The following is a 27808-nucleotide window of genomic DNA, read 5'->3' as shown; positions in this document are numbered from 1 at the left end:
ATTTAAAAAACAAAAATTAGACATATTGCCTTGGCCCACAACTAAAATAAATATGTTTAGGTTGAAGTACTAAAACTGAAATAATAAAATAAATAAATAAATACTATTTAATAAATACATTTTAGTATTAAATAAATGATAAAATAAAAAATAAATTAAATTAAAGTTAAATAAAAATATATGCTAGAAAATAAAAAAAGCTTAAACAGAAATAAAAAAAATTAAAAAAAGGCTAATTCAGAATATTATCAAATAGTATAACAATGCATAAACAATATTAAAATAACACTGAAAGTGACACTACATGGTCTCAAACCACAACTCACCAGGTGCACATATGGAACGAAGTATCCCAGCACTGCTGTGGCAACACCGAACGCCCAAACCCGATAGGTCAGCACACCAAACACTCGCACGTTAAAGTACTTCCTGATTTTGGCCAGGCCCTTCTGCCACCTGCTCGCCGACTCCAGGCCAGACGGGGGGCCTCCGTCCATTCCCATGCCTGGCATTGGGCACATCCCACTGGGCATGAGCGGTTTGAAGGTGAGGGCCAGCAGCGACTGGACCAGCATGAAGATGCTGAGGATCTGGAAGGTTCTGGGAAGGCCCAGCGGTCCCACCACTTTCTTGAGCAGCACGGGGAGCCCCATAGAAAAGAGGCTACTGCCTGCTGTCACCACGCCGTTGGCCAAACCCAGTCTCTGTCGAAAATAATGCCCCAGGATCACCAGCGATGGCTGGAATGCGAACGACGATCCACAGCCGAACAGTATCCCATATGTGAAGTATCGAAGACCCAGCGTGCTGAGGACAGAAGAAAGGACGTCAGTCTGACAAAAGAACAATGCTGATGAAAGGCTGTAGAGTTAAAACTATCCCCTTTATACCCTTTTTCACTGTTAAAGCAATTTCTTCCATCCCAGTTTAATGTGAATAAGCTATAAATATGTGAATGGCCCTTTATGAAAGAGAAGTGCATTTAATTGTATTGAATGTGCAATTTTAGTATTTTATTATCTATTATGATATTATTATTATCATACTATACTATTATTTTTCATTACATTTACATTTATTCATTTAGCTGACGCTTTTATCCAAAGCGACTTACAATTGCTATATATGTCAGAGGTCGCACGCCTCTGGAGCAACTAGGGGTTAAGTGTCTTGCTCAGGGACACATTGGTGTCTCACAGTGGATTCGAACCCGGGTCTCTCACACCAAAGGCATGTGTCTTATCCACTGCGCCATCACCACCCCATTTTATTACTACTATAGTTTTTTTAATATTTTAAATTTATTTTATGTTTTTAGTTTTCCTTCTAATCTTAGTTAAAGTTTGTTAATTTTGCTGCACATTTTTGAGATTTTTATTTTTGAAATATATTAAATTAATATTTATTTTTCTTAAATGTAAGTGTATTGTTTTGCCATTTTTATTAGTCAGTTATTTTTTAAATGTCTATATAGTTTTTTTAAGATTTAATTTTTAAAGTTTATTGTTGTTGTTTTGTGATATTTTAATTAGTTTGTGTTTTTTTTATAAAATATAACTAGATTTTTATTAGGCTTTAGTTTTAGATATTTTAGTTCTATTTTAGTTTTTTTACTTAAATAGACACAAAAATTAGAAACAATTTTTTTTTACTAAAATAGATAAAGAGTATATATATTTAAGCAACAAAATAAAAAAAACTATATACTTGAAACTATATTATTAAACATCTGTATGTACATACTATTAATACAAAAAATGCCATTTAAGTGTATTTAAAATGGGTCCTACTTAATTTTATTCAAAGAAAGCACAATAAAACGCATTATATTTAATTTAAATCTAAACTACACTAAAATACATTTTATTTAATTGCTATTAACATGCATTTAAGTGTCTGAAAAAAATGACATTCAGAGAGCTTTTCTGTAAAAAGCACTCTTTTTGAAAGTAAGGTTTTTCAAGTATCCATAAGCAACTTCTGAAAGATAGCTGCACACTAACTAAAGTCATACAAGGTGCAGGATTGATATGAGCACTTTTACAGCAGAACTGTTGATTTCTCATGTTTTTCTCTCCTTTTTAAACTGAAGCATTTCAATTCCAAATGACCTGTGACTCCTGAAGCCAGAGAATGTGCAACACACGGCCAGCAGGACACATTATTTGGTTAACGACCAAACAGACGTTAGTGTAAATGATGGATTGTGGGATGGAAGCGAGAATCTCAACCCTGCAGGAGACACTTGTGTTCAAATCCTGAGGAAGGGAGGGAAATAGCTTGTGTGTGTGTTTGCATGCTCTAGTTAGCGTTTGTGTTTTTAGAGTGTTTCAGGCTCTAAACGCAGCAGGACCAGGCTGAACGGTTTTTTCCAACAACAGCGAGAGCTTTTTCGGCTTGGAATAAAACCAGCACTCTGTCCAACTGCACAAAGATCTCAGAAAGAAAGCACTGTGAGAAAACAACGAAAAGGAAAAGAAGGAAGGAAAGGAGAAAAGAGAGTCCTACGTGTGTTTGTGTTTGCCCTTTTGCTTAAAAGACTGTCAGCGTGTTTCTGTAATCTTTTATAAAAGCACACTTAAGGAGGCATTTACGTTGCGAAGGAACTGGTGAGAAGACCGAGGAAGGCCACAAACGCTCCGCAGACGGCCGTCTTCCGGCATCCAAAGTGATCTGTGAACATACTGACCACCGGAGAGCAGAAGAATATCATCCCCATCGCCAGAGCACCAACCCATGCTGGAAAGAGAAAAAGATCTGATCAATAAATGATGAAGTATACATTTAACCCGATTTTCCATTTGCCAGACTCAATGCCACGATGCCACAGTGTTCTGGGAGGTTGGAGCATTGCTATCATAGATATGTACTGTATACATATCTATGGTTGCGAGGTCATTCTGAGTATTTTTAGTGCATTGCTACAATTGCTAGGTGTTTTTTTTTTTTTACTGGCCTCAAGTCTCAACGGCTCAGTCTAAATCTGTGGGATTTTTTGCCTGTTTAAGCCATTAGAAAAGCAACAACACCTCTTTTCGACAAGTCCCACAAACTATGCAAATCTTTAACCATAAGCAAGACAACAGAAAGCCTAAATCAGCACCACTAACAGGGAAGCTGTAACAGGGGGGAGATTAGGATGATTCCAAGAGCCGGTGAGGGAGAGGGGGGCGTTCCTCTTTGAGATTCATTGATGTGAACGAAGATTTCTATGATGAATGTGGAAAAACACTCACTAAGGACATTATTAATGTGTTAGAGTGACTAAGAAACATGGATGAATAAGAAAATAAGTGTGATGTGGTTGATATTAAAATGAGCTGTTAAAAGCTGCGAAAGCGAATCGAACTGTAATAAGTGTATTTCAGGTTTGGGTGTACGCCTAAACAGTCAAATATGTCAAAATGCCCACCTTGGTGAGTATTTACGTAAATACATTTGGTTTAGGTAAGTCTTAGGTAAACGTAAACAACAGGGAGAAAATAAGATGCGTGTCAGTATATTCAATATTATTTGGTCTTAAAGTGACAGCAGCCTAATAAACGTGCTGCTGTCCATGTAATAACTGTTATAAGATTATAATCAAACAAGACTGAATATTTTTGTAGCTTTAATAAAATGAATGTATATTTCAGTATTGTACATCTATTCAGTTTCTGTATTTCTGAAAAGCACTGCATACTTTATCTTTTTTTCTATAGTATTTATTTGTCTCATGCTTGACATTTATGTTGTTTGCTTTAATAAGCTTGAGAACTTTAGTTTTACATGCTCAACTTAGTCTTAAAAACCAACATTGTGATAAGATTGTGACCTTTCCTGAAGAAACTGTGACAGATTTTTGCCATATCACTCACCCCGAACAACACAAACAGTATTTGACACATGCATGCACCCAAACACACGTTCTTTGTTCACCCAGATAATTCTGCAAAGAGACAGATGAAAGTCCATCATCTCTGTATTTAGAGCACTGGCCAGTTACAATCGATGTCAAGCTCAGACAAACAAACACACTGCATGTTTTTTCATGGTTCAAAGGTAGTTTAATGTCTGCACAGTATGTCTGGAGTCTAAGGACATTGGTTCAATATTTGACACTGATCCGTGTGTGTGTGTGTGTGTGAGAGCCCTCCTCGGCGAGTCATTCTTGGCTGAGGTTCAGTAGAAATGTGGCCCCATGAATCCAGAGAGGAAGCGGTACGTTAAACCAAGCAAATGAGTGTTTATCCATATTTTGTAGAAGAACACAAGGTCAGGGTTTACATAAGGCCCCTCCGACTCCCGCTGGCTTATGGAGTCGTGCGGGACGTATGTTTTCCACAAGTTTAACAGTCAGGGTTTTGTTTGTTGTTTTGTTAGCTTTGCAAATGACCGATCTTTCTGTGATGTTCAGTTGGAACTATGAGTTCAGAAGATTAGAACAATGCAAAGAGTCTGTTTAGGAATAGAGTGTTCTGAAAGACCACTGAAAGATCATGCAGAAAACATGAAGTGGATAAAGTCTCTGTGTGTGTGTGTGTGTGGGGGGGGGGGGGGGGGGGGGTCTGAGGCCTTGTTTGAAGGATTAAACATTCCAGTGACTGTTAGGAATGGATTACCTTACTTCTCCAAAAAAAAAAAAAAAATCCAGACAGAACGCAGAAAATATCAGAGGTTTTTAGTTTAAACCTATTATAAATAATGCACAGCTAACAACAAAACAAACCAGAAAAGGAGTCGGATGCAAAGGTTCGAAGAGCGGGTGGTGGAATCGAACTTGAACTGGTTTGGACCAAACAACAAAGGGCCTGGGCAGTGTTTGCTTACAATATTCAGAAACATATCTCATTGTTCTGATCTTAAATCTTTCATTTTGAATTTCTGAAAGCAATCCCAATGGATTCAGCTTTTTTGCTGGAGGAAAAAATCAAAATGAGTGAAAGCAGAATAAAGAGAAACTCTCTTTGTGAAAAAGAAGCACACTTTAGAATACTTTCAAAAAAGAGGACTATTACAGAAGTTATATGTTTAAATATAACTTAAAAAATATTTATACATAAAAAATGTTTGTGGACACCTAATTCTATGTTAATTGCAAATGAATTAAAATTTATTGCAGACTAAATTTATAATAAATGCTATTAGTGTTGCTTTTTTGACACGCTTAAGTAGGGCTATAAAGGGTTACTCCACCCCAAAATGAAAATTTTGTCATTAATCACTTACCCCCATGTCATTCCAAACCTGTACAAGCTTTGTTCGTCTTCAGAACACAATTGAAGATATTTTGGATGAAAACCGGGAGGCTTGAGACTGTCCCATTGACTGCCAAACAATTATCACAGTCGAGGCACAGAAAAGCATAAAAAACATCGTCAGAATAGTCTATCTGCCATCAGTGGTACAACCGTAACGTTATGAAGCTACAAGAATAATAAAATAAATAAATAAATACATAAATAAAAATTAAATGAATAATAAATCTCAATGTTTTGATAGAACAAACAGTAAGGAAATACTTAACATCAATGTTAGCCCATTGAGTTTGATTGCGTTATCCGTTTAAGTGGTCTTTTAATTTCACTATTAATTTTAGTTTGGGGGAAGAGTTATGCCTTTTTCAAAACATGAGATCATAGGAGTCCATACTGAATAAAAACATTTGGTGGATCCTCTGAGAGAATACTTAATTTTCTTCAATTTTAAAAACAGCATCACATAACTAAGCCAGAGGGAAACTAAAGGTGGTTTACTTGATTTCCAATCAAGTAATATTCTTCTCCGAGCCAAAAGACATGCGAACGCACAAGCATGTACATGACTGTACCTTGTTCAGGTACTCCAGAAACAGCCATTTCAAAACTAGGCCTAATATCTTTACTATATGCCTCAGACAACATTTTTAATATAGCTGTCCAGTAAGCAAACAGTCTGGGGCAAGCCCAAAACATATGAGCCAAATCTGCTTCAGCAGAGCGACATCGTTCACATGTGTCAGTTACATTTGTGTATATCTTGGAAAGTCTAACCTTACTGTAGTAAAGTCAATGGAGTACCTTGAACTGAATCAAACCTAAACGAGTACAGGAGGTTGTTCCATTCACTCTAAATAATGCATTGTTCCAGGTTTGCTCTGATATCCACCCCCTAAATCCTTTGACCATTCTGCATGAATTTTGTCTAGATTAATATTTTTTATTGACATTACAGTGTTATATACGTTAGAAATTACTCCCTTCAAATATAAGGAAATATTTAAAACTCCATCCAATCCTGTACTAGGAGGAGTGGAGGGATATGTGGGACAATGGTTTTGGATTAGATGTCGAACTTGAAAATATCTAAACAAATGAGATGTTGGCAGTTTGTATTTTGAAGAGAGAGTTGAAAATGGGGCAAAAACATCATCAATAAAAAGATCACTGAATTTGACAAGGCCCGACTGTTGCCATTGACTAAAGACTGAGTCCAATTGACCTGGAAGGAATAGGTGATTCTTGTATATAGGGCTGGTTATGGAGAAGTCTTTGAAACCAAAACATTGTCTAAATTGAAACCAAATCTTGAGGGTATTTGCTACAACTGGGCATTGAATACACAATGAAATACAAAGGGGCAATTTGGATAAAGCTAAAGCAGGTAGGGATGAAGAAATACAAGAATTCCCCTCTGAAATACACCAGATATCTTTGGGGATCTGAAGCCAATAAAGTATTTTTGAAATATTTGCAGCCCAATAATAATACAAAGTTCTCTTTGTAAAGGTTAGGGAATCCCTGTGTAATATGTATCCCTATATATTTAAAACCTGATACAGACAGCTGAAAGGGTATATCCTTATTCGAAATATGGAGGCCCTTATTATTTATGGGAAAACAAACACTTTTTGAAAAATTTTACTTATAACCTGAGAAAGTTCCAAATTGATTCAATATCCTAACTACCTGTGGAATAGCTATAATCGGATCTGAAAGGTACAACAGCATATCATCAGCATATAAGGATACTCTATGTTCTATGTCCCCACTGTTAATGCCTGTAAAATGCTGTGAGCATCTTAACGCTATGGATAAGGGCTCGATGGCTAAAGTAAAAAGTAAAGGGCTAAGAGGACATCCTTGTCTTGTACCCCTTGATGGAGGAAAAGACTTTGAGCGTACTCTATTTGTAATTACCGATGCCTTAGGGGAAAAGTATAATAACTTAATCAGTGAGAAAAATTGTGTTCCAAAGCAGAATCTTTCCAACATTTTTCAGCGTCTAATGAGATGACTACCTGAGGGACAGGGTCTTGGGAGAGTTTCGATGAGTGGATTACCCCTAGCAATCTCCGGATATCACTAAAAGAATGTCGGTCTCTGACAAAACCTGTTAGGTCTTTTGAAATCAAATTTTCTATTACTGTATCTAAACATAAAGCGAGGATTTTTGCCAAAATATTAATATCGGAGTTTAGGAGAGAGATTGGCCTGTACAAATTACATTTCATGGGATCTTTACAAGGTTTTAACAAAAGAATAATGTTTGCTTAATTTAAGGTTTGTGGCAAGCTACCCTTTTCCAAATAATCCACAAACATATCAAGAAGAATAGGGGCTAATTTATCTGCACATTTTTTATAAAAATCTATAGGGTAGCCATCAGGGCCAGGGTTTTTTTTTATTCTGCATTAATGAGATTGCATTTAAAATTTCTTCTTTTTGTATATGCTTATCCAAATAGGTTTTCTGCTCAGAATTGAGGGTGGGTATATCTAACTCTACAGAGTTAGATTCAGGGCTTTCAGAAGTATACAAATTTAAAAAGTAGTTCTTAAAAGTGTTATTAATTTCAGTGGGATTAACTATTAAATCATTGTCACTGTTGCTAATTTGAGGTATAATTTGAGAGGCAGATTTAGATTTTAATTGGTGGGCTAAAAGTCATCTTGCTTTTTCGCCATGTTGGGCAATTTAGGCCTTTAACATTCCAGCTAACAAATCTAACTTTTGACCCCCCAGGAAATGTAGTTAAATCGGCCATATTAGACATGGGCAAATATAAATTTAAACAGGCAATCACAGAACAAAGATGCAATCAGCAACATACTTGTTTCCTCACTATTAAGTTCTTCTGAAAACATAACGTAAAACAAAACTTTTCCAACAATTTTTTGATAAACGTAACACAGAATCAAACTTCCCAACATATTCCCTATGCTTGTTTCCACAACAGAAACAAGCCGCAGAGACCTGTTTAACTTGCATGACTCCCGATTATCCAGTCTTTCCACTCAACCTTCTTGAGGAAACCCAAACCACTATACAGTATATACACGGAGTACAGCATAGTGTCTTATTACGCATTGTACTGCATAAACGTAAAGGCAATAAACAAAAACAAACATTCCGTCTTTTCTTGAAGTATTAGATAAATAAAGAAGAAAACAAAATCCTCATTGCCTTGAGTGTACTGACAGTGTCATATAACAACGCAGAGTGTCACGGCTAAAGCCAGTCTTTAGTCTTGTGCAAGAATGCGTTGTTTGTAAAAAACCTCGGCAGCCTCAGGTGAATCAAAAGTGTCAGATTCCTCACTGAATTTCACACGGAGACGGGCAGGATACATAAGTTGAAACTTTATTCCTTTCTCATAGAGGGACTGTTTGACTTCTTTGAATCAGGCGCGTTTCTTCGCTAAAGTTGCGCTCATATCCTCAGTGACACTCCGTTGAATTTAACATTATGTGCCTTTTCCTTTTCCTGAAAACGGTGGAAGCAGACAATGAGAGGCAGGTCTTGGAAGTTGCCCTGCTCCAGGTTTGGGGCGAAGCGCACGATGCGCACGCTCAAGTTCAGGAGGCCTGTCAAACACGCCGTCCATAGTATCTTTAAGTAGTCCAGATACAATCCATCCTCACTGCCTTCCGGAATGTTAATAATACGCAGGTTAGACCTTCTGGATCTGTTTTCAAGATCGTCAGTTTGGACAAGAAGAGATTAATTTTGCGCCTTCAAGGATTTCGCAGACAATACTTCAGTAGTCGGTGTTGGAACGAGCTTGTGTAGCGTATCGAGAGAGGCTTGCAGCGGCTTGACCGAATCTTGAATTAAGCTTGCTATGTCCTCTTTTAAACTGACCCGCTGTTTTGCCAGTTCAGAGACTAGCTGACTCATCGACAAGTTATCCGTGTTGTCTTTTTCAGGTGTATCCTTGTTGCTAGCGGTATCGCTTTAATATATTTAGGTCCTCGTCCCTGCTGCTCTCTCTTACATCGCCAGACCGGAAGCCCCAAAAATAACGACTTTATTCAACAATTCGTCTCCTCTGTGTCAGCGTAAAGGCATTTTGGAGAATAACCACTGAAAGCAAGCAGCATACGAGGAGACAAATTGTTGAATAAACTCGTTATTTTTTTTCTTTGCTTACAAAAAGTGTTCTCGTCGCTTCATAACGTTACGGTTGAACCACTGATGGCAGATGGACTATTCTGACGATTTTTATACTTTTCTGTGCCTTGACTGCGTTAATTGCTTGGCAGTCAATGGGACAGTCACAAGCCTCCCAGTTTTCATTCAAAATATCTTAAATTGTGTTCCGAAGACGAACGAAGCTTTCACGGGTTTGGAACGACATGGGGGTCAGTGATTAATGACACAATTTTAATTTTAGGGTGGAGTAACCATTTACATAGGCTAAATATCTTTTTATGTCATTTCATAAATACATCTATTGTCTTTAAAACATACTGTTAAAATGTACTGCCAAATTTGCTGACAAGCATTTATTATAAATAAAAATACTTTAATGTAATCACTATTGAAACTTGTATGTCAAGTAAATATATTTGTAATTATACATTTGTAATGATGATTTTAATATACTAACAATATATAATCGCAATATCGAATAACAGTTCATTTAAAATCAAGTTCTTGGAGCCCAGTCTCATGAAAATTTGTATCAATTGCACAATTTGTTTTTTGTATTTTACGTGCTATATTTATACGCAGAAACTGACTTTGGCGTGCATACAATTCGTAAGTGTTTGACGTGCATATAATACGCAGTTTTCACGAGCATATGATACTGTAAGGTCTGTTTTGGGTTTTGTCATGTTCATGTTTTCATGTCTTTTATTCTGTAGTTTGTTTCATGCTCCCCTTGCCCTCATGTCTTCATACTATTGGTTCCCTTGTTCTTTGTGTCACGTTCTGATTGGTTGGTTCTTGTCATGTGTCCAGTATTGTTTGGTATAAGTAGCCCATTTGGTTCCATTGTCTCTTGTCGTGTATCGATGTTGTAACCTGCTGTCTGTGAATCTAGTCAAGTCTGTTCAAGTCAAGTCTTTGTTTGTATGTTTGGATTTTGGATCACTTTGTAAATAAAGCTGCACATGGGTTCTTCACAGCATACTTAAGTGTGTCAAGAAACATAGCCATTAAGTACACTTAAGTGACCTTTTATTACATGAATATTATATTATCAGTAGGCACAGTTGATGATTTGTAGTGCACTACAAGTGCATATTCAATACAGTTAAGTACTTCTTTGTCGCAAGGGTAGATTTTTTTAATTTTTTGAAAAAAGTGCTTTCTTGTGCCAAACGCATCATACTACTGTAGGATGCAGGGCATTGTTATGCAGATGCTAAAGAGTCATTTTCAGTGTAGTGGTTTTTTTTTAGTGTGTGTGCCCATGTCAAGAAAGTGTGTGTAGAATGACTCCAACATGACTCCAATGTGGCCCATGCGGCTGACAGCTGGAACAGAGTCCTGAAAAACAAGAACAGCCACGGTTCCCTCCTGTCACCATCTGACTGCTTCTGTAAGCAACGGGTTCTATTTGTTTACATTTTTCTGGATGAAAAATAAATCAGAGAAACCCAAAACTGCCAAAAAAGGAACGAGAAACATCTCGAGTCTACAGCTCCATGAACTTATAAGCCTTTCGTTCTACCTCTAACATCCTCTCACCTTCCCTTTCAATTCTCCAATAAAATGTTGAAATCATACAGTTTTGTCTTCTACAAAAGCATACAGTATATTTGCATTTGCCTACTAACAATGTCTAACGGTGGGTAAATATGCATTAAAAACAATTATCCAAAAATCCAAACCATAATTTTTCAAATGTCAAAGATCAAAACTTCCACTGTCATTTCCAGGTCTAAAATCATAATTCTGTTGCATTGTGTTGGAAATGACAGTTTTATTTATTTATTTTTTTAAATAAAATGACAAAATCTTTTGTCTTCCCAAGGCTAGCAATTAATGTATACTAAATACACATTAAATAATTATAATTTAGTATTACTCAAATTAATTAATTAAATAAATATTAATGAATAAATAAATTATGTTAAAGTTAATTTGTTTTAATAATTATCGCTTTTTGCAGACTCTGACAATATCGACTGGAAATTACACCAAAAAAAAAATCTGCTCAAGTGACATTTATTTTGACAGTTAATATGTACATAAAATGTATGTAAATTAAAACAAATATTTTAATAAATTGTCTGCATATTTAGGTAGTGTTAAAATGCAATCTGTACATTTCACTGTAAAAGTCACTTGAAAAGCAGTTGAAGTAAATTATGAAAAGGTTCATGGTAAAAACTTTACAAGTTTTTTGTAGCATTCACAAAATAATTAAAGAGTTACTATAATATGTTATTTTTAATAAAAATCAACACAATGAATGTGCCTGACGTTGTTAAAATCCATTTCTCTATGAAGAAAATGAATGGGATTTTACTTGAAGCTGACTCTTGCACTCTATTCCTCCACTCCTCCACTCTTCACTCATTTATGCCACTCTCCTCTGCTGTTCATTATATCACTCTCTCATTCTCGCTCTCCTTTGTTCCAAACCACCCAGTCCTAATTCTCACTAATGAGTTTGCTCCAAATGTTTTATTTTTGGATCATTTGTTAAATGAGGTAGAGAAAGACAGAAAGGACAGCAATGAACCTTGTTTTCCATCTAGAACAAAAATAAAAGAGGAGACAGAAGAGAGAAAACAAGGAAACGAGTGACCCACTAACACTGACAGATGCTCTTTGACAGATTGTGGATAAAGACACTCAGCCGCAGGGAGGCACGGATCACTCCCTCTGTACATCCCTTTCTTCCTCCTCCATGCGTTATTCCCTCGATTTTCTCTCTCTCTGTTCATATCCGTCTGCCCTTACAAGACCCCTCAAGTCTAGCTGTCAGAGTGAATCTAGAAAAACCTGTCAAGAACTCATCTGGGTCATATGTCAAAGGAAATCAAAAGAAAAAGTTAAAAGTTTGTTTTCATGACAAATAAGTACATTTATGCACAAATGTCATTACTATAATGTAAAAAAATGTAAAGTATTTATACATCATGACAGAATTTGGTGTATTTCCTTTCATTTATGGTGATTTAATTTGATAAATTATCTCAGTAAACCGTTACTGGTTAACATTTACTCATTTTGTAAATAAATTGATTTATCGTATGGAATTTGGTGTTTTGCCTCATTTGTGTTGCGGCTTAAGAGCAAGCCGTAACATGAGTACCAAACTGAGAATATAACTGTCACAGGTTGCCGGGGCGAGAAGTACGAAGGAGGCAGATAGTCAAAACAAACAGCGTCTTTAATAAATCCACAAAGGAAAGCCAGGAAAACACAACCACGTATATAAATACTGTAAATACTGAACCAAATTTCCAAATTAACTCTGGTACGGTTGAATGGATGAACCAATGAATGGATGACCTTATCACACCTGTAGTTTTGTCAGTTTCTGGTTTGCTTGCAAAAAGAGCAGTATGAAAGCAAACCACCCCCAAAAAAAATGAAAAAATAAAAATATTGTATTTGGTCCGGACCAAAGCAAGTGAACTAGGGGACTTTCCTGGTGTGAATACACCTTAAGCAAAACTAGGTGAACTGAAAACACCATGAAAACTAGGACCAAAAAAGCTTGGTCTAAACTTGACATTACTCCCCCCTCCCGGAAGGCGTCCCGCGCTGTAAGAGTAACGCCCTGCAGGTTGGTGCAGGGCATGAACAGGGCGAAGACAAGGAAGGCCTCCAGGATGGATCAGGGAGCCATGGCAGACCAGACAATTCAGGAAGCCATGGCAGTGCAGGCAGTTTAGGGATCCAAGGAAGTGCCGACCATTCGGGAGGCCATGGAGGTACCTTCGTGGCCTTGTCCAGGTTCACCTGCTCGGCCACTATGGCAACAGATATATGCCCCCCCCCCCCCCACCCCCCAAAAAAAATTATTTCTTGGGACTCCGGCAGAAGCGCCATATCCAGGAGCTCTGAAAGGCACGCTGGAGTGGACTCTGGAGGGGCTTGACAGCGGAGCGGCCGGCGATCCTGGGCTAAGGACTAAGGAGTAGCTTCAGAGAACCCGGGGGAAGCGTGGGTGGTACTGAGGGAGTGGGTTCATTGGAACCGTATGTGGAGGGAGCTGGCTTGTGGTGAGCTGGAGCGTCCACATGCTTCCAGATGGGAGGAGGATGATCCTCCACATCAACAAGGAACTTGGAACCATTCAAATCTAGAACGTAATTTATCAAATCTGATATGGGTCTGCAATCGTCAGGAGTCAGGGATCTGAACAAATTATCATCTTTTAGTCCCATCCGGAAGCATGCATTAATCATGGAATCGCTCCATCTAACCAGATGTATCACACTCAGAAACTCCTCCACATACTGCTCCAACGGCCGTCCATCCTGCTGGATGTTCAGCAAAAAGTCCTCAGCCCAGTTCATCTTTTTGGGTCCTGTCTTCTGTCACAGGTTGCTGCGGCGAGAAGTACGAAGGAGGCAGATAATCAAAACAAACAGCGTCTTTATTAAAGCCAGGAAAACACAACCACTTAAAACGAGGACAACGGAACTGGGGAAAAGCAGGGCTATAAATACTGAACCAAACAAGGGACTAATGAGTAAATTAACAAGGAACAGGTGATCAGAATGACAATTAGGAAACTAAGGAAAACTAGGTCAACTGAAAACACAATGAAAACTAGGACCAAAAACTAAATATAACCCTGACATTAACCTGTATAAAAATAACCTAAAAAGTAAAATGTCCAAATATGGCAATACGACATAGCTAAAATATGATTAATTACAATGAAAACGATGCTACTTACAAAAAGATCTTTAAAACAGGCCTAATTTTCTTTATTTCAAACTAATTGTTTTGTATTTATAAAATAATACAGTTTTAAAATAATTTTCTTTATGCATATTTAATTGTAAAAGTTGTAACTTTTTAAACTGTAATTTTTTAATTTTTATAAAAATCAAGGGAATTTTAAATGCAAAAGGTAAGTAGATTTGTGACCTACAAAAGAAACAGCTTGTAAAAATAGCGTCATGTCACATTAACCTCAGGAAAGCCATACAATGCAGATAAAGTCCTTAGTTAGCTTAAAAAACTGTGAGGAGCGTTTTGCTTACTATATGCAGTATATTACATATATTCATTATATGCATATTCAAGCTACTGTTTAAAAGTTTATATTTTAGAAATGAATTGGACTAGAAACATAATTATTATTATTATTATTTTAATTTAAAAAATTGTGGTGCAGCAATATTTAAAATACTTGCTATCCTTATTTTTATTAACTTGAATGTGCGAGACTTCCGATTTGTCATTCTTCCAGTTATATTTAGCTGCAAAAAAACAATCTTTTAAGAAACTTGATATTGCAAACTGGTAAACCCTGTACTTTATTTGTTATCGTATAGTTTATTACTTTATTATCATAGTCTACACATTGATTTGTAGCTCAAATAGTTTTACTGTTTACTGCACTAAAGCCTATCATTCTTAGTTATTTCCCTAAAGCAGCTAATGAATCACAAGTCTCACACAGAAAATAGCTTACTTATGCACTGCAAAATAGTGAATAGAATCAGTTTACAACCTCAATTCTCTACACAACATAATTTAGCAAAATGAGAGAAGAGGCCTACTGTACTGAATGCAGTATCTGTTTTTGTATCTTAAAAGGAAAAGCACTTGTAAAGTTAAATTAAATCGGTTTTATGTGTTCTGATTTTTATCATGAATGCTGTCTGTTTCTACCCTGAATTACTTTGAATCCAGTTCAGATGTATTCAAAAATCAATTAGATCAGCTCTACTGGTTTGTCGACGGGTTTGAGGAGGAGATGACGATCCACGGAGTAACTCTGATATTACTGACTTGGACTTCAGTAATTTACACAGAGTCGGGACAAATCTGAAAAGTGTAAATAAGAAAGTGGTTAATCCGGCGATCATAAAAAATAGAAAATGGAAGATATACCGAACCCTCAATCAATCGAGAATAGTTTGGGATCCTGACGCTAAAATAAATGGACTTTTAGGTGGTCACCTGAACATAAGGAGTATTAAATCGAAGTGTGATCAAGTTCATCACTTACTGAACTCTAATTTAGATTTCCTTTTTGTTTATTGTGACTTTGTTTATTTGTGTATACGTGACTTGGCTTCACTAAAATGTTTGTACTGCAGTAGTTCAGGTGCCTGGTTTTAATGTTTTCAGAAAGGACAGAGTAGGTTCCAAGGGTGGTGGGGTAATGATATATATAAAGGATAGTATTCAGTGTAATGAAATTCAGTGGGAAAACAGTCAGGAACAGTCATTGGTTTAAACATTGCTTTATCATCACAAATGTCGTTTACTCTTATTGTAATTTATCGTCCCCCTTCTTCAAATTGCAGTTTTTATGAAGAAGTTTAGACTTTATTGAAAGAATGTAATTTTATCAAGGAGGTCGTTATTATGGGTGATTTCAACATTAACTGGGAAGATAAATCCACTAGAAAAAATCTTAAACGGATAACTGATAGCTTTGATCTTAAACAATTAATTAGTGGACCTAGTCGAATAAGTAATTCTACTAAAAGTCAAATTGACTTAATATTTAGTAATAGACCTGAGAGAATTCTGAACATCTTTTAATATGTTAACTGGCCTGTCTGACCATAATATGATTTTGATGACTAGGAAATGAACTAAGAAGAGGTTTAGTTAATTTGCTAAGAAATGTGAATCCTCTGGGATACCAAAGAATAACCAGGAGAATTTTAAATGCGCTATTCAAAGGATAGAATGGGATAATCTGCTATTGGGTACTGATTATGAGGAAGATAGTCAAATTTTAATATGAAGACTAAAATTTTTTATTAAAGAATATACCTGCAAATTTAGCTATAGAAATTAAAAAAGCATGGTACCATGGATAAATGTAGATGTTATAAATTTGATGACAGAAAGGGATCATGCTTTAAGAATCTCACTAAAAAGTAAACTAAGTCATGATAGACATCGATTTACTATGTTAAGGAATTGTGTGGTAAAGAAATTAAGAAAAAGTAAAGCAGCCTTCTTCCTTACCATAATAGATAAAGCAAGAGGCAATCCTAGGATTATTTGGAACCAGTTAAAAAACTAACAGGACAACATAATGAAGACAGGAAAATTCTAGAACTTAAAGTAAAGGGAAAGTCATTAAACAATGCAGCTGAAGTAGCAGAAGATACCATTACACGTTGCTTTTTGCCTGCGTATACTAATGTTTGTCCAGTAACAGTGGAGCCTGTTTTTAGTATAAGACCTGTTAGTGATTTGGATGTTATGAGAACAATTAGATCTCTTAAACCATCTAGAGAAAAAGCCAAATATGGTATGTATTTTATTATGCTCAAAGAGACTAGCTCGACACTAATCAAACCTGTTACTAGAATTATTAACCTTTCAGTTTATCAGGGTAAATGTCCAAGTGTTTGGAAGTCGGCTGTTGTTGTTCCAATATTTAAAGATGGAGATCCCTTTTCTATTGACTAGTATAGGCCAATCAGTATCTTACCCACCGTTTCTAAGGTTATGGAGAAACTAGTTGCAGAGCAAATTAGTCATCACTTGAGTTCCTAGTTCCTTTTTTTGCATCAAATGCAGTTTGGTTTTAGAGCAAAGTATTCAACAGAGATGGCAAATTGTTTTCTTATAGAAAATATTAAAACTCTTTTAGACAAAGGTGGTGTAGTTGGAGTCCTGTTCCTTGATCTGAAGAAAGCCTTTGACACTGTTAATCATAGAATTCTTATGTCTAAGTTATCTAGCTTCAATTTCTCTTTGCATACACTCAATTGGATAGAATAATATCTGTCAGATAGACTTCAGTGTGTTACAGTTCAGAATCACCAATCAACTGATATAGGTACTTCGACTGGTGTTCCTCAAGGATCTATTTTGGGTCCACTGTTCTTTGCTCTATATATAAATGATCTTCATTTGGCATGTCCTGGCATTAATATACAAATGTATGCAGATGATACTGTAATCTATTTACATGGTAATAGTTTCACACAAGTTGCAAATGATTTTACAATTTCCATGGTTAATGTGTCGGCATGGCTAAAAGAGAATTGCTTGCAACTAAATGTTTCCAAAACAGTATGTATATTTTTTTCTAAGTCAATAGTAAATAGTTTTACTAAAGAGCCGGATATTTATGTGCCAGGGCTGAGGCTGCAGGTAGTGTCCCAATATAAATACCTTGGAATACTGGTTGATTCTAAACTTACATTTAAAGCTCAGGTTAAAAAGGTTTGTAAGCAGGTTAAGTTTCAATCTCTATAATTTTAGGTTTATACGATATTATATGTCATTTGAGGCAGCTAAGATGTATATGCATTCTATGGTTATTCCTCACATGACTTGCTGTTTAATGACTTGGTCTCAGGCGAGTTTAATGACTCTAAAACCATTAGAGTCCTTATATAAACATACACTTAAAGATCTTGACAAGAAACCAGTACATTTTCATCATTGTTCAATATAGAAAAAGTATAATCTGCTGAGTTGGGAAAACATGATTAAGTATGCAAATGCATGCTTGATGTATAAGATCGTTCATGGTTTAACTTCTCCCCTTCTTAATCAGTTAGTCAAAGTTAGAAGAATTTTTTATCGTTCTACAAGAGGTGCATTGAGAGGAGACTGTATTATACCACTTAGACAGAGTAAGTTTAGTCAATCCACATTTTCTGTTAAAGCAGCACGAGAATGGAACACTATAACCATAAGAGATCTAGGTACATATAAGGTATTCAGGGTTCAATTAGAGAAATGGTTCATTAGTACTCAGTTGTGTAAACATTATGTTTTTTTTATTATTACATTCGATTGATTGTTTTTATTAATATATTGTTTTATGGGTTGTGCTATGTAATTGTTAAATGTTCAATTGTCCATTGTTATGTATTCTAATCTTTTTAGGGTGACTTGTAACATCTGATGAAAAATATCAGATGTTACAAGATGAAAAATAGCCTTTGGCTAATTCTGGTACATTTACAGAAATGTTTTATTAATGTACAATGTCCCTGTTAACTAAACAAATAAATAAAAAAATAAAAAATAATAATCTGCCCTGGCTCCCTGACATGTAACATCCAGATCCAGAGTGGAATATTTCACTATGGTGACACTTGCCTTGATAGCAGCTGAGAGATATGGCTCTGATCCATTCCTTCTACCCTGTGCAGTGAAAAATTGACTTAAACATCTGGCTAAATACATGAATATGTGAACAGTTGACGTTGATAATCATGTTACATGTGCGAAAGCAGGAGCGGAAACATTTCTCATCTTTTGCCTGCGGGCTTTCTATTAAAGAGCAAAGAATATCAACAACTGGCACAGAGCGTTCATTAAATCCAGCCAAAAAATGACTGTCTGCCTTCAGCTCAATCAGCTCGCACACACAATCCCCAGCTGCACATATTGAGGGTAGAATTCTCTAATCATCAAATGACCGATTCAGACACACTCATCTGGCACTCTTCATGTGCACTGCTGTATTGTGTGAACGTGCACCGTGACCATTAGTAAAAAGAGACGGATTGCTAATCTAGTTATGGCACTGGATTTTAATGAGATTGAGATGCTTTATATTAATAAATGGAAGATGTTCTCACAGGGCAATATTTAATGTTTTATTTCTTTTCTATAGGGATTTTCTAGCAAAAATAATTCTGTAATATTATTTACATACAAGTATTTCTTCAGACCGGGGTTATTATAGTTAAATGAAACTAAAATTAAAAATATATGCATTACTTAAAATAAAATACAAAAAAAACTCAACTTTTTTTTAAACCTGATGTACTAAAATAAACTAAAATAAAAAAAGAATAAAAAACATAGACATATTAAAATAAATACTCAAATGTAACTAAAATGAAAATAGAAAATAACAACAAATAAAAGCTGATTTAAATTATTAATAACAACTATATACTAAAATAGCATTGCTTCAGACAAAGTTTCATTGAAAATATTTGCGTGTGTGTTTGATTTGCATATCACTCATTGCACAAAATGAATGAATAATAAACAGCAGTAAACAGCAATTACCTATGGTTTGCGAAAAATTGTAAATGTTACAAAACAAGATTTATGTCAATATGTCAAAACACTGCAAAAATGCATCCTTGCTTTAAAATGAATTTCTGTGTTTTGGTTTGGTGTATCAAAAAGATTTGAATAACTTCTGACCAGCATGATTTGAAGATGATTTGACACTAATTTAAAATGTCTGAAAGAAACAGTATTAATCAGAGAAGAAAAAATGAGGGTCATTTGGTTTATGAGTTAGAAGCTAAAATGTATACACTAACATTTAAACTGGTGGAGAGTTGAAACAGTCAGCCCACAATATGCTTCTAGTTGCTTAAAAATAAGCAAGTGAACATAAACTATAGATGAATTAGCTCTACTGTTGCTTGACACCTAATTAAGGCATCAGTCAAACATATTCTGACCTGAGAAAGATGATGCCAACCCCTCAGAGGACTTCGGAGGATGCCAATGCTCAGACAACATACAGAATTACTGACTGTCTCCGAGTATGTCCTGGAAACACTAGTGCTAAGCAGCGCTCGAAAACTATCAGTTACATGCCAGACAGCCAATGAACGCTTTCACGTTTCACCAACACTTGTCTACTGTTCTCAGTCCTTCAACTCATTTCACCTGTGCTGCAAGGAAAGGCCTTTGCATGGAGTTTTCACCGAGGTTAAGTATTCAGATTTGTTTTTGACCCTGGATTTCAGATTTTAAGCAGGACACAAGTTTACAATACTTTAAAATCCTTATCCAGAATCCAAACAGAGACAATAAGCCAATCAAATACATTGTATCACATTCAAATGCTCCAGAAAAGGTTTAAATAATAGTGTCTAAATAATATTTTTGGTTCACACAAACTACATTGTACACCAAGTGAACATTTACAATTGATCAGTTGGCTTCCACTAAGTTACACAGACATTGTGGCAGTTTTCATGTGTGCTCATCTCTAAAATACATTCTAACAAGACTAGAAGGCAGCATCTACAATGTTTTTTTTTCTTCCATTAAAGCTGAAACTATAATCATAATGATTGCAAAAATAAGGATAACCTTCTCAAAAACTGATTCTCAAACTAAGGCAAGGTGAAATCCTTGACTTGGGATAAATACCGCTTTACTTTTAAACCATGCTTTTGAGACTCACATTTTTCTTTAGCAAGGTCTGAGCTGTGCTGTGTAAAGAAAAGAGTGTTTAGAAAAGTCGAAAAAGCCAAACTCTCTCTAAACAAGTGTGCGATGCAGAGAGAGTGAGCGGAAACACAGCTGAGAGCATCTGGGTTCATGTGCTCTAGATATACTGTACATATAGGTAACATGATCTGAGTCTATGCATTACCAGCAGTTCTTCTGTGCGTGTGTGTGTGTGTGTGTGTGTGTGTGGACACATATGGAGAGAAAAGAAAGAGAGGGAAAAGAGTGATGATTGGGAAACCACAGGTGTGTATAAGGTGATGTAAACTACAGCTGAATGCCAGTTAAAGGTCAATGACGTCACCTGTATTTTTTATGCTTTTTTAAATGAATGGATCCAGTTTCATCAGACAGTGATCTAAATACAACTCTTACATGACAAACATGTTTCCATTTTCAGAGCTGAAATAAATTAAAAAGTTATCTATTAATTTAAAACACACACACATATAATTAACATAATATATTAACATAATAATAAAAAATGTTATATACAGACATATAAATATCTGCCAATTAATACCAATATTTTTAAGATATATACACACACACACTACCAGTCAAAAGATTTTGGACAGCAAGATTTTTAATGTTTTTTAAAGAATTCTCTTCTGCTCACCAAGCCTGCATTTGTTTTTATCCAAAATACAGCAAAAGCAGTAATATTGTGAAATATTTTATCATTTAAAATAACTGATTTCTAAATGTAATTTATTCATGTGATTTCAATGCTGAATTTTTATCACTTCAGTCATGATCCTTCAGAAATTACTCTGATTTGCTGCTCAAAAACATTTATTATTATTATTATGTTGAAGACAGCTGAGTAGTTTTTCCAGATTTCTTTGATGAATAGAATGTTCAGAAGAACAGCATTGATCTTTTGTAACATTATAAATGCCTTTATCATAGCTTTTGGTCAATTGAATGCATCCTTGCTGAATAAAATTTCATAATTTAATAATAAATATAATTTAAATATACTGACTCCAAGCTTTTGAATAGTATAAGTGTATTATGTTACAGAAGCTTTTTTTTATTTCAGATGAATGCTGATCTTTGGATCTTTCTATTCATCAAAGAATCCTGAAAATTGTTCTCAACTGTTACTAATAATAATAATAAATGAACAGCAAATCAGCATATTAGAATGATTTCTGAAGGATCATGTGACACTGAAGACTGGAGTAATGATGCTGAAAATTCAGCTTTGACTCACGGGAATAAATTACATTTTAAAATATATTCAAATAGAAAACAGTTATTTTAAATAGTAAAAATATTTCACAATATTACTGCTTTAGCTGTATTTTGCATCAAATAAATGCAGGCTTGGTGAGCAGAAGAGAATTCTTTAAAAATACATTAAAAATCTTACTGTCCAAAAACTTTTGACTGGTAGTGTATATTATAATTATTTAATTGTTGATAAAAACTAGGAGAAAATAAATAATCCTAAAATAATAAAATATTGTCAACAATGCATATAATCAACAAAACTGCAAAAAAAAAAAACATTTATAAGAACAAGATTTTTAAAAATGTTTCCTATTCATCATCAAAAAACGTATTTGTCATTGACCGTTAAACCAACAGAGCTCCATTAGGTCTGCTGAATCTAACTAAAAGAATACAAAAATCAATCAATCCATTGCAAAATGACCTGAAAAGTTTCAAAGTTTATTTTGTTCCCAGCTGAGACAGAGCTGCTTTTGTGTTAACCTGCATGTAAAGTTGTGTGGGAGTGTCTGTTGTAATCCCCTATTGAGATTAAACATAACTGTTGTGCTGTGCGTGTTGGGACAGGCCAAACCATGTGAGTGAGGTGGGGGACGCAGGACACGCCCCTTTAAGCTCTGTGTGTTCCCACACTACCCACGAGCCCCTCACGGACCAATCAAATCCCTAACACACACCCGCATCACATCCATAGCAGCAGATTAAACAAAGGGCCGTCATGCGGAGAGACAGAATGAGAGCGACAGAGTAGGACAATTTTATTAGAAATCCTCAGCGTTGTGAAACACACTTGTCTATGGAGGAAAGTTTTCAGTATTTGCTCTGGAAAATAGAAAATGTTAACGGTGTAATTAAAACAGGTGTAATTAATACAGGTTTAAAAACTTAATAAAAAATAGATAGCTGATATAAATATAAATATAAATATATCAACAAAAATCCAGTCACTAATTTTTATTTTTTTTAAACGAGGGTGCTTTTTTAGTTTGTATAATCATTAAACAAAATAAAACAAAAAATGAGTTTTATGACTGATCAGCATACGCATAGGAAACACTTGGATTCATGAGAACAAGATATCAAATTAAATTGTAAAACTGTCAACACTGGTACCTCTTATAATTAGCATGATAAGAATCATAATTATTATATAATAAATAATAAAGTTAAATAGTCGTCTAGTAATTTAAAACAGACATGCATGCATACATTAATTATTGCAGTACATTATTAAAATTATATCTAAAAATCTAAATAAAAAATAAGAATTGAATAATTCGATTGAATTCGATTGAATTTTTTTAAGTACATTCAACAAGAAAAAAAAAACTATATCAGTATTTTTACTTCATGTTTAATTCAGTACTTGTAATTTCCCTCTAATTATTTGTGAAATTTTCCTTTTCTTAATTCTGAGTGAAAACGGTTTCAAAATAAATCATACAATTTTATTTCAGTGTATTAATGCTTGCCTAAAAAGCAGCTGTTTGATAAAATGACCCAGAAAACTGAATCAGGCCTGGAAGTAGGAAGAAAATGAACACACACACACAATATTCACTGGCACAAATAATTAATGCACATATTTTCATTCTTCACAGTATCACTTTATAAAACACGATGGAGAAACCAATGAACACACTTTCTCCATAACGCTCATTTGTGCTCTCCTCAAACCACTCATTTGTCCTCCTCCTGTGGGCCTGATTTTATTAATATTCAGATGTAAACATCAAATAGTGATGTTGTAGCCAAGTAGGAGTCTGAACTCTAAAACTAACTGAGCTTTTACTGCATGTTGGCCATAAAAATGGAGCTCAGCATGGAAGACAGATGGCGATTTCCTGAACAACAACCAGAGGCCTGCAAGACATTTAGGAGATTATTAGCATGTGGACTCGGTCTTGTTTTCTCTCACGTTGACTCGGGCAGAGGACCAGAAGTGAGCTTGGGGGTTGTCGGGTACATTCACAGGTTCAGAAGGGTTCGTGACAGATTCTGCTTTCAACTGAAATGAGCACTGAATTGATCTCTTGGTCTGGTTTGCACAATGTGAGAGCTGTTAACATGCTGTTTTATCATGCTGATGCAAAGCATATGGACGATATATTAGAAATAACTGGGGAAATGCAAATTATTAAAGATCAGCACTAGGACTTTTCAGCGTTTCTTCACTCCAATGCTCTGTGTTTCTGAGAAATGTGTAGATAGATTGATGATTTCTCTGACCCGTGAGCATGGAGTGAGAAATGGAAAGCCCGGATGGGAGTGGAGCAATTACAAAACGCTTTGAGCAGTGAAATTGCTGCTACTTTATACAACGACCAGACAAAACTCTAAAACGTTTTGTAATAATAATCAGAAAATCAGTTTCTGATGAGTGACATGGTAAAGTGATGGTATCAGATACCTTCAGTAATATTCTGGTTTGATATATTTGATATATTCACTGTAGGTCAAAAGTTTCAAATTTTTAAGATTTTTCATGTTTCCGAAAGACGCCTTTTATGCTCACCAAGGCTGCATTTATTTGATCAAAAATAAACAGTTAAACTGTATATTATCGCAATTTAAAATAACTGTTTTATATTACAATATATTTTTAAAATATCATTTATTCCTGTGATGCAAATCTGAATTTTACCATCATTATTCAGTATTCAGTGACATATGATCCTTCAGAAATCATTTTAATATGCTGATTTGCTGCTCAGGAAACATTTCTGATTATTATCAGTGTTGAAAACAGTTGTGCTGTTTAATAAATTTGTGGAAACTAATAACAAAGATATTAAGCAGCAAAACTAGTTTTTAACATTGGCAATGATGAGAACCATTAATAATTGAGCATCAGTTAATAACTGATTAATAACTGAGCACCAAATCAGCAAATTACAATGATTGCAATACACTGGTGGTCAAAAGTTTGGAATTGATATATAGTAAGAAATTTATAACAATAATAAATGTTTCTTGAGCAGCAAATTAGAATCTCATGGAGTAATGATGCTGAAAAGTAAGCTATATAAACTATATATATATATATATATATATATATATATATATATATATATATATGCAATAATATCACTTGGTATAAAGCCTATTTTAAGGGATACAGCTGTGGTCACTATGAACCATCCTTGTCTTCGGAACTTCTCTTTTGTTCCAATAAAAAAAACATAAATATACGAGTGACATAAGGTAAACAAATAGTGCCATATATTTTGCCTTTACATAAAATCCCGCACATAATATGTCCCTGTGTTTTCTCAGTAGCTGATATGGGAGCAGGTGTCAGTGTGTGATGTGAGTGGGCGTCTCCCTCTGTCTGTGGCGGGTCCAGAGAGCAGCTTTTAGGCGGCTGCCACCAGACTCTGGGGCTCTAAACACCAGTTATGATCCCTTAAGCCTCTCAGGATCAAGCTTGCCTGGAATCTCCTTTAACCACTCACACTTACAACACTTAGTGAAACACTGAAGCACACTCACCCACTTTAAACTGAGACGCCTGGTCCGTCAGTTCCTGATGGTCTTTCACCAGCATCATGTGCAGAATCCCGAATGAGTTCTGGATGCCGAAAATCGAGCCGTTGCACCACGTAGCAGCGAACACCACGACCCAGCCGAAGCCCCCCTCCGGGGGAACGAACCCCGGTCCCGGGTGTGCGCCGGGCGGCGTGGCCGGACGCTTGTCGGGGCAGCCGGTTTGTATCAGCTGCACCGTGCTGTCCTCCGGGGCGAGCATACGCTCCGGTTCCTCGTACTCCTGCGGCTCTTTGTGCTCCACTGCAAGGTGGTCAGTATGTCCAGCCTGCAGTTCGGTGCTCGATTCTTCCGAACCGGGTGTCCCGCTGGCTGCTCCTGCAGTGTTCTCATTGTTTTCTGGGTGCATCCTATACGGAAGGGATGCCAATGCGTTTCCAGAACAACTCTTTTATCATATGCTTCCGAACGGGTGGAAGAGAAAATCAGAAATAAATCCCCCCAAAGATCTGAAACTAAGTCAATCTCGTGTCACTTTGCATGGATGATCAGTCATAATCCGATCGATAATGCCCAAATCCTGTTATGAGAGATCACTCTTCATAATAAAGCAGCAGGACTTCCAGCAAACCGTGGAGAACACAGTGAGAGCGCGCTTTAAACCGAGTCCAAAGCTCTTTGCTCTCGGTTCACATCCCTTTTATCATGCACCGACTCCTCCTCTATCATTTGTTGAATATTTACACCGGATCCCGGTGGGCTGCTCTGCTCTACTCACTTCTCCACTGTTACAGTATAACAGTGGAACGTTCCTAAACGCTCATTCTACGAGAGATACAATGTAACCACTCAACGTTCTACATACACATTATCGTCAGAAGTTTCAATCTAAACGTTCTAAACAACGCGAGTGCGATAATGTATCAATTAAACGTTCTAAAAACAACAGCGCGCGTTCTGCGCACGTTACAATGCAACAATTAAGCGTTCTAAAGAGCAATGCAGTGTAGCAGTTCCAGTAAACAATTTCCACTGAGCAGATCCCGCTGGAGGAACGGATTTAAAATTCCACCGGCGCAGGATTACGGAAAGAACCGGATACCGGAGACCACCCCCTCCTCTGTGGCTGCAGCCCGTCCCGCAATTGGCCTGAAACAAGGAAGCGCGCGAGGAACTGTACTGATGACGCGAGGAGAGCAGATTTACAGTGTTATATGTGCCTCCTGACACATTTACAACCAGTCAAACAAACGAAACCGAGAGCATCCGGTGAGCAATGCATTTGATTTCCCGACCGGTGTCGCTGCATTTGCAGTGGCAAGTGCACAATGCATCAATGCTAGTCAGAAATCAGACCGTTCCTGATTGGAATCGGGTCAAGGGCATCGTTTTGAACGCACTTCGGGACCGCGGATGAGAGTTTGGTCGGTGTAGACGGCGGCGGGCGTGGAATCGGTGCATATAGAGGCGTGTTTGGGAAGCCATGACGGGTTATTATGGTATGGAGGGGGGAGGATCCGTGACGTGCTTCCCTATACAGTAATGCCTCTAATGTGACCAGAGGGGCACATCCACGCATCCTTCCTTACATATGCCTATGTGTGCTTCCTTTATCCAGGAAAACATCCCGCTTTTACAGATGCTTTTATCATCCAAACTAATTTAGAAAGTGTTTGAACTATATATTTTTATTAAAATATGTGCTTTACCGCGACGCGACGCGCTTTCAATTGCACTATATGAACATGTGTTTTGGTGTTTTGGAAATGCATCACCAAGGCTGAAGTAGTGCACTTAATATCTGATCAGACAATTATTTCTTCGCTTGCATATTTGTATGCGATTCTCCTCCAGCTGCTTTCTTTGTTAAATTTACAGTGCATTAATTAGCTTGAGTGATTTATTATAAATCACAGGTGTAGGTTATGTATCAGTTCCGATCGCAATGACCGCTGTTGACCACTAGAGTGCAGCACAGATCAAGATATAGGACTCATATGAACAAACCACGACCTTTCAAAATAATCGGAATAAATAATTTTAGCGGAAGCGATGATTTGATAGCTCTTTTCCTTACTGGCAACAGATAACAGCATTCAATGTCTGTTATTAAATCATTTGACACATAGGGGGCGCGATCAGCTAAGAAACTGCAGCTGAAGACCTTTTCATTTTATTTGTTTAAAATTTTGACTGCAAACTTGCCTTATGGGTTCATCAAAATACGTAATTCAAGAGACAGAGCGAGATACATGAATTATCAATAATTTTATATATGTATTTTATTATGAATATATTTTCTACATTTATAAATATTATATTATTAATAAATATTAATACAAAATGTATATATATATTAGTTTGGCTTTGGTTGCAAATCTATTAAATCCTTTTTTCTTTTTTACTTCAGAAAACGTTACATGGAAATCTGTGCATAATAAACTTCTGGTTCGAAAAACAGAAATAAAAAAAAGGAGAATGGAAAACATCTAGTTCCT

General features: G+C 36.1%; 1 protein-coding gene across 1 annotated transcript in view; it reads right to left on the bottom strand.

The window, feature by feature from the left end:
* LOC306853544 (monocarboxylate transporter 8-like) overlaps positions 1-26743 on the bottom strand; it is a 43432-nt gene extending 16689 nt beyond the window's left edge. The window contains exons 1-3 of the mRNA XM_079391040.1: positions 25317-26743; positions 2595-2739; positions 327-807 (exon numbers count right to left, since the gene is read on the bottom strand). Of these exons, the coding sequence (XP_079247166.1) occupies positions 327-807; positions 2595-2739; positions 25317-25719 (1029 nt within the window). The 5' untranslated portion in view covers positions 25720-26743. The remainder of the gene's footprint in view (positions 1-326; positions 808-2594; positions 2740-25316) is intronic.
* Positions 26744-27808: the final 1065 nt, after the last annotated feature.

This window comes from Barbus barbus (genome assembly GCF_936440315.1).
Source record: "Barbus barbus genome assembly, chromosome: 33".
NCBI classification, from domain to species: domain Eukaryota; kingdom Metazoa; phylum Chordata; class Actinopteri; order Cypriniformes; family Cyprinidae; genus Barbus; species Barbus barbus.
The sequence above is the reverse complement of the archived record's forward strand: the minus strand, read 5'-3'. Positions and strand labels throughout refer to the sequence as shown.